The 16,994-nt window shown below is 48.1% G+C and overlaps 7 protein-coding genes across 7 annotated transcripts; 4 read left to right on the top strand and 3 right to left on the bottom strand.

Moving 5' to 3' along the window:
* Positions 1-315: 315 nt before the first annotated feature.
* On the bottom strand, positions 316-2,692 carry BROUX77_000012 (uncharacterized protein; the record flags this gene model as incomplete). Its single annotated transcript, XM_073745602.1, has 3 exons — positions 316-349; positions 2,146-2,482; positions 2,557-2,692. 3 exons carry the CDS (start codon positions 2,690-2,692, stop codon positions 316-318), a joined length of 507 nt encoding a protein of 168 aa, XP_073608249.1.
* Positions 2,693-4,138: 1,446 nt separating this feature from the next.
* BROUX77_000011 (uncharacterized protein) lies at positions 4,139-5,477 on the bottom strand (the record flags this gene model as incomplete). Its single annotated transcript, XM_073745491.1, has 2 exons — positions 4,139-5,136; positions 5,216-5,477. 2 exons carry the CDS (start codon positions 5,475-5,477, stop codon positions 4,139-4,141), a joined length of 1,260 nt encoding a protein of 419 aa, XP_073608248.1.
* Positions 5,478-6,154: 677 nt separating this feature from the next.
* Positions 6,155-7,018, top strand: BROUX77_000010 (uncharacterized protein; the record flags this gene model as incomplete). The annotated part of the gene is made up of 1 exon (XM_073745380.1): positions 6,155-7,018. One exon carries the CDS (start codon positions 6,155-6,157, stop codon positions 7,016-7,018), a length of 864 nt encoding a protein of 287 aa, XP_073608247.1.
* Positions 7,019-7,448: 430 nt separating this feature from the next.
* On the top strand, positions 7,449-7,856 carry BROUX77_000009 (uncharacterized protein; the record flags this gene model as incomplete). Its single annotated transcript, XM_073753554.1, has 1 exon — positions 7,449-7,856. One exon carries the CDS (start codon positions 7,449-7,451, stop codon positions 7,854-7,856), a length of 408 nt encoding a protein of 135 aa, XP_073608246.1.
* A 90-nt stretch (positions 7,857-7,946) lies between these two features.
* On the top strand, positions 7,947-8,201 carry BROUX77_000008 (uncharacterized protein; the record flags this gene model as incomplete). Its single annotated transcript, XM_073753150.1, has 1 exon — positions 7,947-8,201. The coding sequence occupies one exon, from the start codon at positions 7,947-7,949 to the stop codon at positions 8,199-8,201; it is 255 nt and encodes an 84-aa protein (XP_073608245.1).
* A 993-nt stretch (positions 8,202-9,194) lies between these two features.
* Positions 9,195-11,618, bottom strand: BROUX77_000007 (uncharacterized protein; the record flags this gene model as incomplete). The annotated part of the gene is made up of 5 exons (XM_073752041.1): positions 9,195-9,912; positions 9,975-11,240; positions 11,305-11,387; positions 11,470-11,494; positions 11,563-11,618. The coding sequence occupies 5 exons, from the start codon at positions 11,616-11,618 to the stop codon at positions 9,195-9,197; spliced, it is 2,148 nt and encodes a 715-aa protein (XP_073608244.1).
* Positions 11,619-12,810: 1,192 nt separating this feature from the next.
* Positions 12,811-16,774, top strand: BROUX77_000006 (uncharacterized protein; the record flags this gene model as incomplete). The annotated part of the gene is made up of 2 exons (XM_073750930.1): positions 12,811-13,898; positions 13,984-16,774. The coding sequence occupies 2 exons, from the start codon at positions 12,811-12,813 to the stop codon at positions 16,772-16,774; spliced, it is 3,879 nt and encodes a 1,292-aa protein (XP_073608243.1).
* Between the last annotated feature and the right edge of the window lie 220 nt (positions 16,775-16,994).

The raw sequence follows: 16,994 nt of genomic DNA, 5'->3' as shown, positions 1-16,994 counted from the left end.
GATCGTCCCCTTATTCTTTCCGCCTTGGTCTCACTCTCATTGCTTTGTCCGGCTCTTGCTTCATCTCCTTTCCGTCTTCTCTTCCTGGTAGGCTAGAGACTGCCTTTTCCTGTCGCTTGTCACTGTATGTCTTTGACTCTGTTCTCATCCAGCGGTGGACCGGCCATTCGCTGGGAATGGAAATCTCACCTGCGGCTTTCAGGTCTTTCAACGTGACCTGGTGCGTTGTGACTGGGCTGTCCCTCGTCCATAACGAGCGCCCTTTAAAACCTGTGTCTGGATGCGCACTTGCCGGTATCCCTAATGGCGGCGATATTAACCGCTGAATTGGCTGCATCTGAGCGCGCGTCTGGGAGGCAGAGCGCGCACGCATGGTGCCAATTTGCTCTCGCAGTGCTCTTTGACCTTGAATCCTCAAGTCTCCTGTGGATGCCTCATCAACATTGGCTTTCAGTCTCATCCTGCTGCGGCTTCGCGAACGGCTGGTTGCACTGGTGACTGAGGCTACCTCTGCCGAAGCCGTCCTTTTGGTACGGCGGTCTGTTGTTGTTGTCACGTTGGTAGAGCTGCTCCAGATACTTGGGCTAGCCACGATTGGAATCAAGTTGTTATTGGGCTTGGGCATCCCCGGGCGCCATTTATCGACAGAAAAACCGGTTTCTTGGATGTTTGTGGGAAGCGTCTCTCCCACTTTCGCATCAAAAACTAACCGACCCAAGTCCAATCGTCTATCAGAAATCTTTCGCTGGCCACTCGTTGCAGACCGAGGAGATTCTCCTCGTCCTGTTCTACTAGTGCCCCGCGATTTTGATCGATGGAGATATTGCGAAGACAGAGAGAGCTCTTGTTGGACATGACGATGAATGTTTTCGCGCTCAAAACCGGGCTTGAATTGTGTTCCTTCAACACTTGTTCGTGCAGAAGTCATGTTATCTTGATGATCATACCAATCCAAATAGCCCTCTGAACCGGAAATGCGTGATCTGCTGTCACGGCTATGGCCCCAATATGTAGATGACGATGCCAAAGAGCCTTTGTAGCTCGAGCTGCCCGTTGGCGACATATTGGGTTTTCCATGGTGGAACCTGACATTTTTGCTGCTATTGGATCTGGCTGTTGGTGATGCATTGGCCTGTGACTTGTGTTGATATCCACTTAGATTTGTCTTGCTGCTGGTGTGAGTCCGTCGGCCGGAGTTGACTAATGCAGCCGAGGTCGAAGTCAACGGGGACTTTGTCTTGAAAGATTCAGTATCAAGAACATCCACTTCGACCAGGTCATTTCTTGGTCGGCTTCTCAGTCCTGCTAGGGCCGAGAAGTTGCGAGGTTTGGGGTTGATAGGAGTTGAGGTATGGACAGACTTAATCTTGATCTTTGGTGCCAAAACTTCAGAACTAGTGATGAGGGACAGCTTTGGCGCATTGGCTCTCCACGCAACTGAAGTGGGTTTCTTTGAATGCGGCGTATGGCTGCCTTTTTTTTTTGACTGAGATGTTTGTTGGCTAGGCTGCACATTTTTCTCGTCTAGCTTTGTCTTCGTCTTTGACCTTGACTTCAGTGCCGACTCATCTTCGTTATGCCGCCATTGAATACACGAGTTGGATGAGGGTATTAGCTTTGGGACATGAATGCGGGCCAAAAAGCCCTGTTCTTGCGCCTTGCGTTCTTTGGCCATGTTTGTTGTGGGCTGGTACACCAATTTTCCCAATGGAGGCTCTTCGGTATCAATCATTAGAAGCTTGGTTTCTCCGTATCCGAGAATGCCGTAGATGGTTACTTCGCCATCGCAGATTCCCAACACGGCACTCGTTCCGGAGTATGTCACGTCCTGATCCGTGCCACACCGATTGGCAAAGACAACCAGAATTTCATTATCCGTATCGGCTCGTATGATGGGTTCCAGCCGGGATACCCAGTATGCCAGTGTGTCCATATCTGGGTCCAAGAGCGTGCTGTTGGCGATGCTGAAGCCACCGGCGGTTGGCCAAGCCATGGACAAAATGACTACGTTTGCTTTGGCCCGGAGAACGTGAAAGGCAAAGCTGAAGTCAGACCAGGGTTCCTGGAATTTGCGTGAACTGTTACCACTGTTAAAAAAACAAACTATGAGGGATGGCGTAGCGTATATCTTGACTTTCTACTCACTTGATATCCATGGACAGTCCGAGAACCATTTGGCCAAATCCTGGTATCCATTCACTATGAAAACCAGTACGGCTTTCTTGTGCCCAATACTCATCCCCTGGCTGTAAGTGAACAGCGCGGTAGTTGGATAGCAACTCGCCATCGTTGTTAACAACAGCTAGGGAGTTGTAAAGGGCCACACTCTCTCGTCCCAGTTGAGACCTCTCCCGCTCTGGGTATCCAATAACAACAGTACAGTCGTGTTTAAGAGCCATGGCTTTGGCCCAGATAGGGCTAATACCACTAGCAGTAGATTCGACATGTGGTAGAGCTTCACAGGAGCTTTTGAAGCCTGTTCCTACAAGAACAGATTCTAGTGTTACTAACGGAAACCAAATAGAGTCTCAAAGACGAGGATCTGGCACTGCCTACCACTAAAGGCCAACTCAGGCAAGACGAGCAAGTCGAGCTGGTCTGGAATCCCTTTCTGCAACACTGCATCAACTCTAGAAATGTTGCTATTGAGCTCCCCCTTTCCGGGAGAGAGTTGAAGGCACCCAATCTTCATGGTGTAGTTTGGCGGTTGATGATGAAGGTGAACAAGAGTGAAACTAGGACGACCCAGCTAAAGGGATGCCGGACCGAGTGTGAAGATCAAAGGAAGATGAGGGAGACAGAAAGAGAAATAGAACTCGGCAAAGGAGAAGGTTGTATCTCTCGGGATTGTAGACTTCACTATCACGGCACAACTCTCGACACCACCATTACACTAGCAGTTCTTTGGCCGCGCTCAGAGTCCAGCGGCTAAAGCACTCACGTTCGAGCACATGCTTGCGAGCCAATGACTAGTAGTGGCTTCACCATGAAAGTCCCAGCAATTGGAGGGTCTGGCACATTTGGCGTCTCCGATGGTCACTCAAATCGTCCCCTCCAGCCCCGTACTGTCACAAGTACTGGCAGACTGAAGTCCGCAGCTTTGCGGTTGAGCACCAGTGCTCCCAGCTGATTGGATGTATGCTATCTCCTCGATGTCTCCGCCAAGTCTGTGTAAAACCACTTGAATCTTGCCTTGTAGTTATGTGTTTTGCGTGTCCCTTTTTGTCTCTCCCTACCGTCTACTTTCCCAAATGGGAACTTTTCTTCACGTAGGCTTCGCTTGCTAGTACCCCGAAGACTTGGCTGCTGCAGGTGTTATCAATCTTAAATGGCAGAAACCGACCAAATAGTCGAAAATAACCCGTGGTCTTTGGTAGTCTTCATGCTGTCATTGGAGCAGCTTTCATAACTAGTTAGTTATAAGACGGCAGAATTATCACAGGGTAGTTTGTGATTGGCTGAGATTGGCGTCCAATAAAAGCACAGCATCTGGCGCTGGCGACCCTACTTGAAAGAGAGGATTTTGGGTTAGTGGCGTTCTATAACCCTACCAATGATGCCAAAGTACTAGTCAGCGTGTGCATAACTAGTTAATTACATACATACATACATATTGATGGGTGAAAATGCTGATTACTGGCTACGAACATGTGAAGCACAACATTGAACCATAGGGTAGTCATAATCATACAAGAGGCCGACTAAAAAACTGCGATGACGAAGGCAGACGGTGAATCAGTTATCCCTTGTTGTAATTTTCCAAGATTGAATCCAATCAAAAAGCATCTTTTGAACATGATCAGCAGAATGAGCAACTAAGGAATCAAGAGGATAACTAGAGAAGCTAAGCTGAGCTTTGACAAAAGATTGGATTTTGATTGGGGGATGGAGATCCTGGGAACGTGGTTTGTAACTTGGGCGTGTGCATAACCACGTCTTACGACTTCAGATTTTGGTGTAGTTGGATAGTGATGTACGATGGTTACAACTACAACATGAGCACAAGTACGTGATACTACTATTCACCGAAAAGGTTGGGAATGTGTAACACCCATGTATATAGGAGATGTGGCCTGTGTAGAACGTCTACAGCACCATGGCGTTTCCTCTCTGTTGCAGTTGTCTACAAGCCCCCAAATCATGCCCGGGGATTCAAGCCGTCGTTGATCTGCACCGAGTCCTTGTAGTATGATGGCAGATGGCTACCAGTCCACGTCTTCTTCACAGATTTGAGGATCCTGCGGCCACTAAACGGCTTGTCCAGCTCTAAGTTGGGTGCTGGGTAGATTGTGTCATGGGCCTTATTCATAGGGCCAGCATATGAGTAGTTGAAGTAGTAGCTGTCGAGGTCGGTGAAGTTGCGCAGCCGATCGCCTGAGCGCCGGGCTACTACATCAAATACGTTGGCACCAACGTCCCAGCGTCCCAGCGTTGGAAGATCCCAGTTGGCTTGAACCGAGGCAATTTCCGAGTAGTGGTTGTAGAAATGCGCGTCAGTGGTCCCAGCCAGCGCGGGAGACACGGCGTCGCCAAGCAGCAGGGAGAAGATTCTGTTCTGCTTTGCATATGTCTCATTCTCGTCAAAGGTAACGAGGACTAGCGTGTTGCGCATGAAATTTGGATCGTCCATTAGTGGGTTCAAGAAGGCATAAAGCCATTCGCTGGCAGTGGTGATATCGGTGTCGTGGGCATCTGACGTCATGTTTGGCGTAATAAACATCCACTGCGGCAGCTTGGCAGCGGCGAGATCGCGGTGGAACTGCGAAGCATTGGTATCGCTCATGGACAAATTCTTGATTTGCGAGAGTCGTTGTTCCGAGCGTGCCACCGAGTCGAAAATCACGCCCGGGTTGTGTTTGCGCACATAGTCGTTGCGGCCATTGGCTTGGTTCTTGTATTCAAAGCCTTCGTAGCCGCTGTATGGCATGTCTTCTTGGTAAAAGCCCCACGAAATCCCCCTGGCATCGAGGAGATCGAGGACGGTGCTCACATTGGAAGCGATGCGGTTAAAGTCATCATTTTGCATGCCGAAATAGTCGCCAGCCAGGACAGAGACATAGTTGGGCTCGGAGGGATGGGTAACAGCAAAGAAGTTGGACAGCGTAATGCCCTTCTTGGCAAAGTATTTAAAGTTGGCTGGTTAGAGGGCAGAAGCGTTAGCATGTATCCATTGCTGTCACAGGATGGAAAAGAACAAAACAAACATGTAGCCTACCATCGCCAGCTGCCTTGTCGAAATCCGTGTTCTCAAACCAGATTGATACATAGCGGTCATATACTCGGCCCTTGACATCTGAAGTTGGGCTGCTTGTCTTGGCGGTAGCTGCAGCAGCGGCAACATCAGCGACGCCTGAAGCAGTGTAAGCTGTCTCCCATGATACAGACGAGGGAGCTTTGGTCTGGCATGGACTGGGATGAGCTACCCGGGCGTAGGCGGCACTAGAAAAGGCGAGGGCAAGTGGGAAGAGAGAATACATGGCTGCAGTCTGGAGGGAAAAGGAACAAGTGCAGATGGGAGAGAGCAAATCCAAGGGCGGAAAAGACAGGGTCTGCCTTCTTATATCACGATGTTAGCGGGCTTTACAGGCACCACATAGCAGTGAAATCACCTCTCCACGAGGCTAGTCTATAGTTAACACGACTAGTTGCACATGTCAACAAAACAAGCTTTATGGAGCCGTTCACATCGGGCTTGGTGGTGGTCTTGTAAGCACGTAACTAGTGGCTAATTTGTCGGGGATCTTTGGTCTGCACCAGTGACACTGGGAGGCAGGGTACGTGGATTAGAAGAGAAAGACTTCTCGCTCGACTCCGTGTTGAAGATCTCTTCCACAAAGCTCTAGTTGGTGGTATGGTGTACATAGTTACGTCGTCATGTGTAAATAAATACGTCTGTACATTCATACATACCTGGCTACCCATACTTGAATGTTTGTACAAGCGGCAACACGTGCAACTTCTACAGGCTCGGGTTCGTTTCACAAGTTACGAGTGCCAGTGCCAGTCAATATAGGATCGCTTTATCCATAGCACCTTGCTGATTTTCTGACCCATGAGGACAACATGTGAAGGAAATCTTACCGGAGTATACCTGGACTCATATCCTCCCGGTTTGAGGCCTGCTTGTCCACTTCGCACCACTTCTTCTCCAAACATGGACTGCGAGACCGAAGCTGCACCTTTTCTGCCCAGAGACCGGCCCCGGCAAAATGCCCTGGATCGCGGACAGAAGATGTCGTCCCGACACCTCAAAGCCTGCCTACAAACACGGATCTTTATTCCGGTGTTTGCTGGAACAATGATTTTGCTCTCTGTCGCTTTGGTCTTGATACAAGTTAGTCCTGGGATGTCAATAGGCACTGCCTTCATCCACTCTACTGTCCCCGTCGTTGACAATCCTTATGAGTCTCCCCGACTGAGGCCTATGGATGACTACATTATTGATCCCACTTGGGACTATAGTGCTAAACCGACCGTACGGGAGTATTTCTGGACAATCGCCGACGCTGAGCTGAACCCAGACGGCGTCTTCCGTCCCATGATTCTCATCAACAACAAATTTCCTGGGCCTCTGATTGAGGCTAACATCGGGGACAATCTCATTGTGCATATCAACAATCGCGGAACCAACGCCACATCCATCCACTTTCATGGTCTTTTCCAGAACGGCACCAACTCCATGGATGGCACCGTTGGTATCACTCAGTGTCCGATAGCCCCCGAAACTGCCTACATGTACAATTTCACAGTGGATGGCCAGAGTGGCACGTACTGGTACCATGCTCATTATGCCGGCCAAGCAAGTGACGGGGTTTTTGGGCCACTGGTCATCCATGCGCCCAACGAAAAAGGCGAGCTCCAAAAGGTGCAGTATGCATCAGACCGCGTCGTTATGGTGCATGATCACTACCATGACACCTCATTTCTACTGCTTATGGAGTATCTTGCCTCTGGCAACGAGAATCAAGAGCCCGTACCCGAGAGTGCCTTGATTAATGGTCACGGTGTATGGACCTGAGCCGAATTTACACACCGGTGCTGGGATGATGGTGCTCTTGAGTTCCCAGAAATTCGACTACAGCGCAACCAAAGCCATCGCCTATGTATCATCAATACCGGGGCTTTTGCTACATTTCAGCTGCAAGTCGGTGAGCACCCGTTCTATGTAACAGAGGTTGATGGAGCCGATGTCTTTCCCGACGTCTTCTACAAGATGGAAATCATGCCTGCGCAGAGATACAGCCTGGTTTTCAATGCTAACGCAACCACGGGTGATGCATTTTAGCTGCGGGCGACCTTTGTTACTCACTGCTTTGGCTATGATAACAAGTAAATGAAGCCGAATATTGAAGGCATTATGCGGTATGTGGACTCGGTCTCTGTCTCTCACCCAGAGTTCTCCTTTTGCAGTCCCAATCAGTGGCTCTGACCCCCCTGTTTCTTCTGTGATGACGACTCCCAACTCAACGAACTGGGATGATACCATCGAGGTTATTTGCAAAGACTTAAGTTCAACTCTCCTTCACCCAGTGGCCCCGCGTCTGATCCCCAACAGTGACGACTACATCCAAATTAAAGCTTCATTTCAGATTGGCGATTGGACGCTGGCGCGAGGTTTCATGAACACGACTACTTGGCACAGCAACATTTCCCTTCCATCACTTCATCGTTTTCTCGATGCATCTGATGAGCAGCAGCTTATTCCAGACGGCGCGCCTAATGCCGTCAACGACTGGCTTTTTGATTCTAGCAAAGATTTTGTCTTCCAGACCCATGGTGTCCAGACCCTCGACATAGCTATCAACAACTTTGATGACGGGGCACACCCTTTTCATTTCCACGGCCACAAGTTTTGAGTATTGGTAGAGTCAACGACAGGTTATCCGCCAGATAAGGACCAACTTGAGATCTACTTGAAGGATACCGCTGCACCCCACAACCCGGTAATGCGTGATACTATCACAGTGCAATCATATCAGTGGGCGTTGATTCGAATGACTCTGGATAACCCGGGAATTTGGGCTTTTCACTGTCATAATTTGTGGCATGCTGAGGCTGGTATGGTGATGCAATTTCTGGTTATGCCAGAACAACTCAATGTGGCGAATGGCTTAGGACCAGAAGGGAGAGATTTATGCCAGAGGCCGGGCATCGAAAAGGGCATAAGGCCAGATGATAGCATCTGGGAGGGGGCTATATAGAATAGGATATAATGGGAGAGGAGTGGGTAGTACTAGGAGCATACTGTCGAGCGCTTCGTGTGTATAATATTGACCTAGCTTGCATCACCTGAACTAGGCCTGAAGATATTCATCTTCTATACAATCTCCCGTGACAACACGCCGTCGGACTAGATACCGGACAAACGTTTAACGTGCTCTACTCCAAATGACGAATAGCTTCTTAACAAAACTTCAAAGATCTTGCTTTACAATCTGGTAACTATTTATGCATCATTACACATCGCCTCCGCCATCCAACACAGTCCTATGGTCTAGTGGTATGACGGTCTCTTCACATGCTGCCACCGGCCGATGATCGGGATAGGCCCCGGGTTCGATATACAGTGGGACTATGAATAGCAAGCCATTCCGCATATCGATGGTGCTATCGATGTGGTGTAGATGGTTTTTTTTTTGCTTTCAGTGAAACACCATCCGAATGTGCCCAAGGTTACACAGAGAACAACCCTCTTTCGTGTGCCGAAAATCTATCATGTAGCTGAGTCATGTAAAAGAAAATTCAAGTCAAGTATGCCGAGTGTCACTCGGGAGTATATGGGTTAATAGAGACGTTGATCATGTGTTCTGTGTTCGTTTCATATTAGCATGGTATAATGTGTCTTCTTATAGTGATTCTTGAGCAAGTGATTCGTGTAGAGGCATCAGATATAAGACTTCAAATACATCATCACAGCTCAGTTTAATGATAGTCCCGAAAAACGAATACAGAAGACATAGATACATACAACAGTGGTATGAATTATCAAGCATGCCAATATAGTTACAAAACCACTAAACATAATCTGCCTTGCCAACAAAAATGAACTAGACCAAAACGGAAAGGAAAAACAATACCATCCAACGCCCCTTTCCAAAATACAGCCAACTGTGGAGGTTTTGAATCAAAACATATCCGCCCTATCTGTTTCCCATCTATTGTACTTCATGTTGCTTATCTTTCATCCTTACATTTCAGTGCCCCGTTGGCAATGATTCCATGAAGCATGTCGATGTGTCTTGCAAGAAATCCCACTCAAAATGCCTAATAATAGCATCGTCAGTCACCAGAGGCCCAAAATCGCGGTCGTTGATTTTGGCGGTAGTTGGTCCCAGGCTGTGAGCGTCTTTTAGCCTTGAGATTTCGGGTAAAACAGCGTATGATTTTGACATCATTGAAATCCCATCACCAATTTCATCCACCGCTGGTGTTAGTGGGACAGCACTCCTATTAAAATTCTCCCGCTCCTCTTCGGTGATATTGACAAAGCCATCTATAAGGTCAGTAAAAACGAATTGGTCGGTGAAAGAAGCCTGGCTGACACCATTTGGGTTTGAGCAGGCGGATATCACCATGTCCCGGATTTTTGAGACACAGGGCCAAGTGACAACTATCGAATCCATTGCATTAATAAGGAAGCTCAAATTCTTGCAGACATCTTGGTCATCCCAAGATAACTTGTCCAAAAAGCGTTTCATAAGGACAGTTCCAGCAGCTGTCGCAAGGGTGTGCACGAAATTGAGAGGAAGCCAGCGATAGTCATAGTACCGAGAATAGCTCCGCATAAGTCGAAGGAGAACATTAAGAGATTGGTAGCAGATCTCAACGTCTTCGCTAGACCCAATTCCGAGCTTGCTAAAGAGCTGTTGTGGTGGACGATGCAATATGATCATGAGCGTGTGAAATACCATACTGCCCAAGGTAGCGGAAGATTAGCAGATTATTTTTTTAAGAGAAGTCACGGGTTCACTTACTGCAGATGAAGAACTTGGGGCGGCGTCTTTCCCACCGTCCACTGGTTCCAGTGTAACTTTCCTGGCAATTCAGATAGCCACTTTATCAAGGTCAAGTGTGCCTGTCTAGCCTTTGCTGCCGTAACAGAGCTGTCTGGATTTGAGCGGCGGTTTTCAAAGATTTCAGTAATTATGACATGGGTGATGTTCGCAAGTTCAGCCTGATAGATAAAAGTCCCAACCAAGGCCACATCGTCTTCAAACTCGCCTGCAGAAGTCTCTTCACTGATGTATGTATCAAGCAGTTTCTGCCAATCGGAGGGGTACGGTATGTGAGCCGTGTTGCGAACATCTGATTCCCGGGGGTACAGCGCGGGCGGGCGACCAAAGTAAAGGCTAAGTTGTTTGTCAACAATGAATGCACACCAGTACACACGCCGGAGGATCTCGCGATCAACAGAGGTCTCTGGTGACCCGCCCCAGTTATTGGGATCTAGATGGAGGCCCATCTCATGTACTAAGCGAAAAGCCATTCCGCAGAAGAGCCAACCTTTGGAAGGGTTGTTATGGCCGATTTCTCGATATCCCAAAAGTATCAAGGCTTGGAGCATGCATATGTCAGGCTCATCCAAACTTTTCAGTAGCAATGCCTGTGATTGACTGGCATATACCTGCGAAATGGCTGCAGCCATGGGGTCGTCTGAAGCTAGGGCTCCCAAGGCGCAGATAGCATACAACAAGACATCTGAATAGTGGCGTCCCGAGCCGGCGTCATAATCTCTGATGAAATACTCTCGGTATATCATCATATTGTATGGGTAGAGATTCCTGAAGAAAGCCGCCATCATACGGCGAGAAGTCTCGTCATGAAGTCCGTACTGTAAGTAAGTATTTTGAGAGCTCAAGCTCGTTCCCGGTAGCTGAAGATGTTCCCCATCATTGTTTTTGTCCTGAGAAAGCTTTAAACTTTCGGACACTTCTTCCGGAGTGTGTATCTGAAGCAGGGATGTACCGCCATAGAACCGTGATGCATTTCTAGTACGGAGCCTACACAGATGGCCAGCCCGGGGACGAGCAAGAATAATATCAGTATCAACAGCAGGCTCAGCTGGCTTGCTTGGCGATGGTGGCGTAGAGAATCCCACTTTTGAAGGGGTATGGGAAACCACATAGCTCAAAAGTAGCTTCTCTCGCTCGTCTGAATCTGCCTCGGCAACCTTGCGAATAAACTGATCAAGCGTAGCCACCTGAGCTTCAAGAGCCTGAACATAGTTTTTGGAAGCAGGCCTAAGTGACGTAATGGCATTAGTACGGACAGCAGCACAGAGAGCAGTCAGGTGAAATCAGCTACCTTTGTTTCTCGCCAGTTCCGCGGACACATTCCGTTCTGGCCTTGACACATTTACCACATGGCTGGTTCCTATCACATTTAATCTGGCGATGCAAAGTGATGTTAGTGGTAGATTCAAGCAACAGGGAAATACATATGTGTGCGTAATATGATGTGTATATGTACCTTGCGACGACGACATCTCTCGCATCTGGAAATCGTTGCTGATTAGAATTGGCGGATAACCAAACTGCAAGAAATAAGACAGGGCAAACTCACGAGGTCTTGATGGGCTCCCCAATAGGCGTTCGTGGTGTTTCCGTTTTGTCCTCCATGGAAACACAAGACTTCAACCCTGGCGGCTAATCACTAACCCTAGATATAACAGATACCACCTAAAGCCAACAGCTGGCTCATGGGCTTGACGGACTGGCGGGCGTGGTGTGGGCTGACAGAAGGGTACAAGCAACGACAACGTATTTGCTGGCCTGCAGAGCATCAAAGAGGGAAATCAAGAGGGCATTGGAGGAGACACAGGATTGATGCCGTCGGCGCAAGTTGTGGTGACAGTATGGTGGTAATTTTCTTCAAGCCTTGCTGCCCACATTTTTTTTGCTGCGCGGAGGGGGCTCCTTGGCTTGTGCACCACAGAAAGAGAAAGGATTTTTCGCCGTTGGCATATGACATGGGCTGTATTAGTTATGACATGACATAATCAAGTGTGCGTGTGGGTGGGAAGGATCATAGCCGACGGAGTTTTCTATACAAAGATGGTTAGTTGCTTGTCAATATGAAGTACTGCTAATACGGCAAAGACAATCATGGACAGCAAAAACAAGGGGTTTGTTTGACATGAGATCATGATGTTGTCCGGTAGACGGACATGTGTGTGGGACAAGTTCAAAACTATGTAAGTGTGGTAGTTAGGTACTTAGTTCATTGGACAGGTTGTCTGGAAATGCGAGCAACAAGTTTCTTGTGACAATGTATGTACAAACATAGTTACTTGTGCTCACATCTAATCACACTACCCCACCCGGTGACGATAGCAAGACCAACTCCAAAGTACAAGTACAGCATCAGTCACATACAGCTGAAAAGAGATGTAGTTAATCAATGGCCAGGGGCTCAGGTACTCTTTGTTGCCCGTGATTGATAACGAAATATGAAACTGGATTTCGTGAAAACGTGCTGGTGTATACTAATATTCTGTACACGTATGTCATGTCATCTCTGGACATCCATCCGTAAACCCTGATCGATTGATGACAAATCAAGCTTCACAAGTAACTGAGTTCTTACCCAAGCCGAAATGTAGCTGTAGCTATCTGTAGATACCAGTGTCCTCTGCTAACGAAGCAGCTGCTCAGAAATTCTGCCACTAACTGACCTTTTGCTACAACTCCCGACCTCTCCCCTCTCTTTTCTTCACCGCCTTCGTGATTGCATCTCAACGTCGAACCAACAATATCTTCAACTTAGCCATCTGATCCAGCCTTCACCCTGCTTCGCCCCTCTCTACACGCCATGATTGATTCCCCGCTAGGCGGTGTTCGCATCTCGATTGACCGCGGCGGCACATTTACCGACGTACATGCCTCGATTCCGGGTCGAGATGACATCATCTTGAAGCTCCTCTCCGTTGATCCGGCCAACTACAAAGATGCCCCTACTGAGGGCATCCGCCGAATTCTCGAGACTGTCTCGGGGCAGTCTCTTCCGCGTGGCCAACCTCTTGACCTTGCATTGGTCGAGAGGATCCGTATGGGCACTACTGTTGGTACCAATGCCTTACTAGAACGCAAGGGCGCCCGTAGCGCCCTTTTCATTACCAAAGGGTTCAAAGATCTACTGAGAATAGGAACACAGTCACGACCAAAAATCTTTGATCTGACTGTTGAATTGCCTGAACTCCTCTATCAGTCAGTCGTTGAAGTAGATGAGCGGATTACACTCGAGGGATATACTGAAAACCCGCACCCAATGGCCATCGATGTAACTGCCGATCCCCAGCTCATCCAAGGCCAAAGTGGTGAGATTGTCCGAATTTTGAAGACTCCCAACGTTCTAGATGTGACTCGTGACCTGCAGCGAATCTGGGATGAAGGATATCGTTCGATATCTGTAGTTCTTTTGCATTCCTATGTTTTTCCCCAGCATGAGAAGCTTGTTGGAGATCTTGCCCGTGCTATGGGCTTTCTAGTCGTTGAGAGTGCCACTTTACAGCCCATGATCAAAGCCGTTTCCCGTGGAATGTCCGCCACTGCAGATGCTTACTTGACACCCATCATCAAGTCCTACATTGATTCCATCTCGGATAACTTCATTGGAGGCTTGGGATCATCTGATTCTCGCTGCGAGTTTATGCAGTCTGACGGTGGTCTAGTAGACTTTCGCAATTTTGGTGGTTTACGAAGCGTTCTCTCAGGCCCAGCAGCAGGTGTAGTGGGATATGCACAGACTACCTATGACAAAACCGAGAATAAGCCTGTTATTGGCTTTGATATGGGTGGCACTTCAACGGACTGCTCCCGTTTTGCTGGAACCTACGAACATGTGTTTGAAACCACTACAGCTGGTGTTTCTATTCAAAGTCCACAGCTGGATATCAACACGTAAGTAAACATTATCCTATATTTCCCAACTCAGGGACGTATTCTCATCAACTATACACCTTCTCATTCTCAATCATGTTCATAGTGTAGCTGCTGGTGGTGGCTCAATGCTGTTCTGGAGAGATGGACTCTTTGTTGTCGGCCCCGAATCGGCTGGTGCCCATCCCGGCCCCGCGTGTTATCGAAAAGGAGGCCCACTGACTATTACCGATGCGAATGTTTTCCTTGGGCGTATTCAACCACAGTATTTCCCAAAGATCTTTGGTCCGAATGAAAACGAGCCTCTTGGTGTTGAGCTGACCCATGCTGCCTTCGATGAGTTGACTCGTGAAATTAACAGAGATAATGCAGCTGAAGGAAAGCCAACATTGACTGCTGAAGAAGTTGCTCTAGGCTTCTTGAGAGTTGCGGATGAAGTCATGGCTCGACCGATCCGCGCCTTGACCGAGGCGCGTGGCTTCGATACATCGACACATATCCTTGCATGCTTTGGTGGTGCTGGTGGCCAACACGCCTGTTCATTGGCTGCTGCACTGTCTATTTCGCGTGTCGTAGTGCACAAATACGCTTCTATCCTATCTGCATATGGTCTCTCTCTCGCTGACATGGTTCATGAAATCCAACTTCCATCCGCCATGGAGTATACTGCAACAAACTTGCCTATTATCAGAGAGAAGCTGAATGCTCTGGCTTCTGAAGCCACTTCTCGCCTTGTGGAACAAGGCATGTTAGAAGATCAAATTCACCATCAACTATATCTCAACCTCCGCTACCAAGGCTCAACTACCTCATTTATGATCCTCAAGGAAGAAAATGATCAATCATGGGACTTCCAAGCTTCATTTGAAAAACGACATCGTCGTGAGTTTGGGTTCAACTTCCCTGGAAAGCCAATCATCATTGACGATTTCCGCGTTCGCGGAGTTGCCTCTTCTGCCCATCGCCATCATGAAAGTCCCTACGAACAGTTTCAAAGATTGTCTACTCTGGATATTGAATTGCCTAAAGCCAAGGAAACAGCGAAGGTCTGCTTCTCTGGGAATGAGGGAAGAATCGATACACCTGTGTATCTTCTGACAGATCTCAAGCCTGGGTCTAATGTCCCTGGTCCAGCCTTGATTCTTGACAAGACTCTGACAATTCTTGTGGCCAAGCAAAATACCGCATTTGTTCTTGATTCGTGTGTAGTAATCGATCTCAGCCCTGACTCTTCCATTTTTACAATAACGTCCCAAGAAGCTTCTAAAGTCGTAAACCCTATCCAGCTCTCCGTTTTTGGCCATCGCTTCATGTCTATTGCCGAACAAATGGGTCGGAGTCTACAAAAGACAGCAGTGTCTACAAATATCAAAGAGAGACTTGACTTTTCGTGTGCTCTATTCTCACCTGATGGGGGTCTTGTTGCCAACGCTCCCCATGTACCTGTTCACCTCGGATCCATGCAGTTTGCTGTCAAGTATCAACACCAAAGATGGCAAGGTCAATTAAAGGAGGGTGATGTTCTTGTCTCTAATCATCCTTCGTGTGGAGGAACCCACTTGCCTGACATCACTGTCATCAGTCCAGTGTTCAAGAACGGCGAAATTGTTTTCTATGTAGCTTCTCGCGGCCATCATGCGGACATTGGTGGTGTACTTCCTGGGTCAATGCCACCAAACTCCAAATTCCTATACGAAGAAGGTGCCGCAATTGAAGCTGAAAAACTAGTCAGCGAGGGCACTTTCAATGAGAAGCGGATAGTTGAGCTTCTTCTTCGAGATCCTGCCAAACATGCAGGATGTTCTGGTACGCGGTGTCTCAAAGATAATCTCTCGGATCTCAAGGCACAGGTTGCTGCGAACAACAAGGGCGTGCAATTAATCGAAAGCCTGGTTACCGAGAGTGGACTTCCTGAAGTTCAGAAATACATGTACGCCATTCAAGACACTGCTGAACGTGCTGTCCGCGATCTTTTACGCGGATTCTACAGACAGACCAAGGGCCAGCCGCTGACTGCCATGGACTACATGGACGACGGGACTCCAATCTGCCTCACTATAACAATTGACGGCAAGACTGGCTCAGCAGTATTTGACTTTGAAGGAACGGGTGTTGAAGTTTACGGAAACACCAATGCCCCAGTGGCCATCACACACAGTGCTATTATTTACTGTCTACGCGCTCTCGTTGCTTCTGAAATTCCTTTGAACCAGGGCTGTTTATCACCTATCACCATAAAGATCCCCCCCTCATCGCTACTGTCGCCGTCCAAGAATGCCAGTGTAGTAGGAGGAAATGTCCAGACATCTCAGCGGATCACGGATGTCGTGTTGAAGGCCTTTAATGCCTGCGCTGATAGCCAAGGATGTATGAACAACCTCACATTTGGTGTTGGCGGCATGGATCCCGAAACCGGCGCTCATGTTGATGGGTTCGGATACTACGAAACAATTGGTGGAGGGGCCGGTGCCGGCCCAACTTGGAATGGATCAAGTGGCGTACACACACACATGACAAACACTCGCATCACTGATCCCGAAGTATTTGAAAAACGGTACCCTTGTATACTGCGCGAGTTCGGCATCAGAAAAGGCTCAGGTGGAAAAGGGCTGCATACTGGTGGCGACGGGATCATTCGCGATATCGAGTTCACGGTTCCTGTACAGTTGAGCATCATTTCCGAGCGACGTACCAGGGCGCCCAATGGGTTTCACGGCGGACAAGATGGGCAAATGGGAGTCAACTACTGGTTACAGAAGGAAAGCGGACGCAAGGTCAATCTTGGAGGCAAAGCTACAGCAAAGTTCGCCAATGGTGATCGCGTGGTTATCATGTCTCCAGGGGGTGGTGGATGGGGACAGCCGAAAAAGGAGAGCGACAATCCAGGAAGAGAATAATCACCAACTAGTTAGTTCTGAGAATGGATGATCTTTTAGTTTTCAATGTTCTTTTTTTTACGCAACTTTCTATCGGCGTGGTTATGTTTGTATTCAACAACATCGATTTATACTCACTGCTTTTTTGTAATGTCGTTGAATCTACTCGTAAAACTTGATTGAATGTTGGTGTAGTTATTGAAAGTTTTCACGAACCCTAACCCTATGTATTACTCTCCTC

Source organism: Berkeleyomyces rouxiae (assembly GCF_048999995.1).
Source record: "Berkeleyomyces rouxiae strain 22BRR77 chromosome Unknown BrBRR77_ptg000001l, whole genome shotgun sequence".
Classification (NCBI taxonomy): domain Eukaryota; kingdom Fungi; phylum Ascomycota; class Sordariomycetes; order Microascales; family Ceratocystidaceae; genus Berkeleyomyces; species Berkeleyomyces rouxiae.
This window is presented reverse-complemented; position numbering and strand designations above follow the sequence as displayed.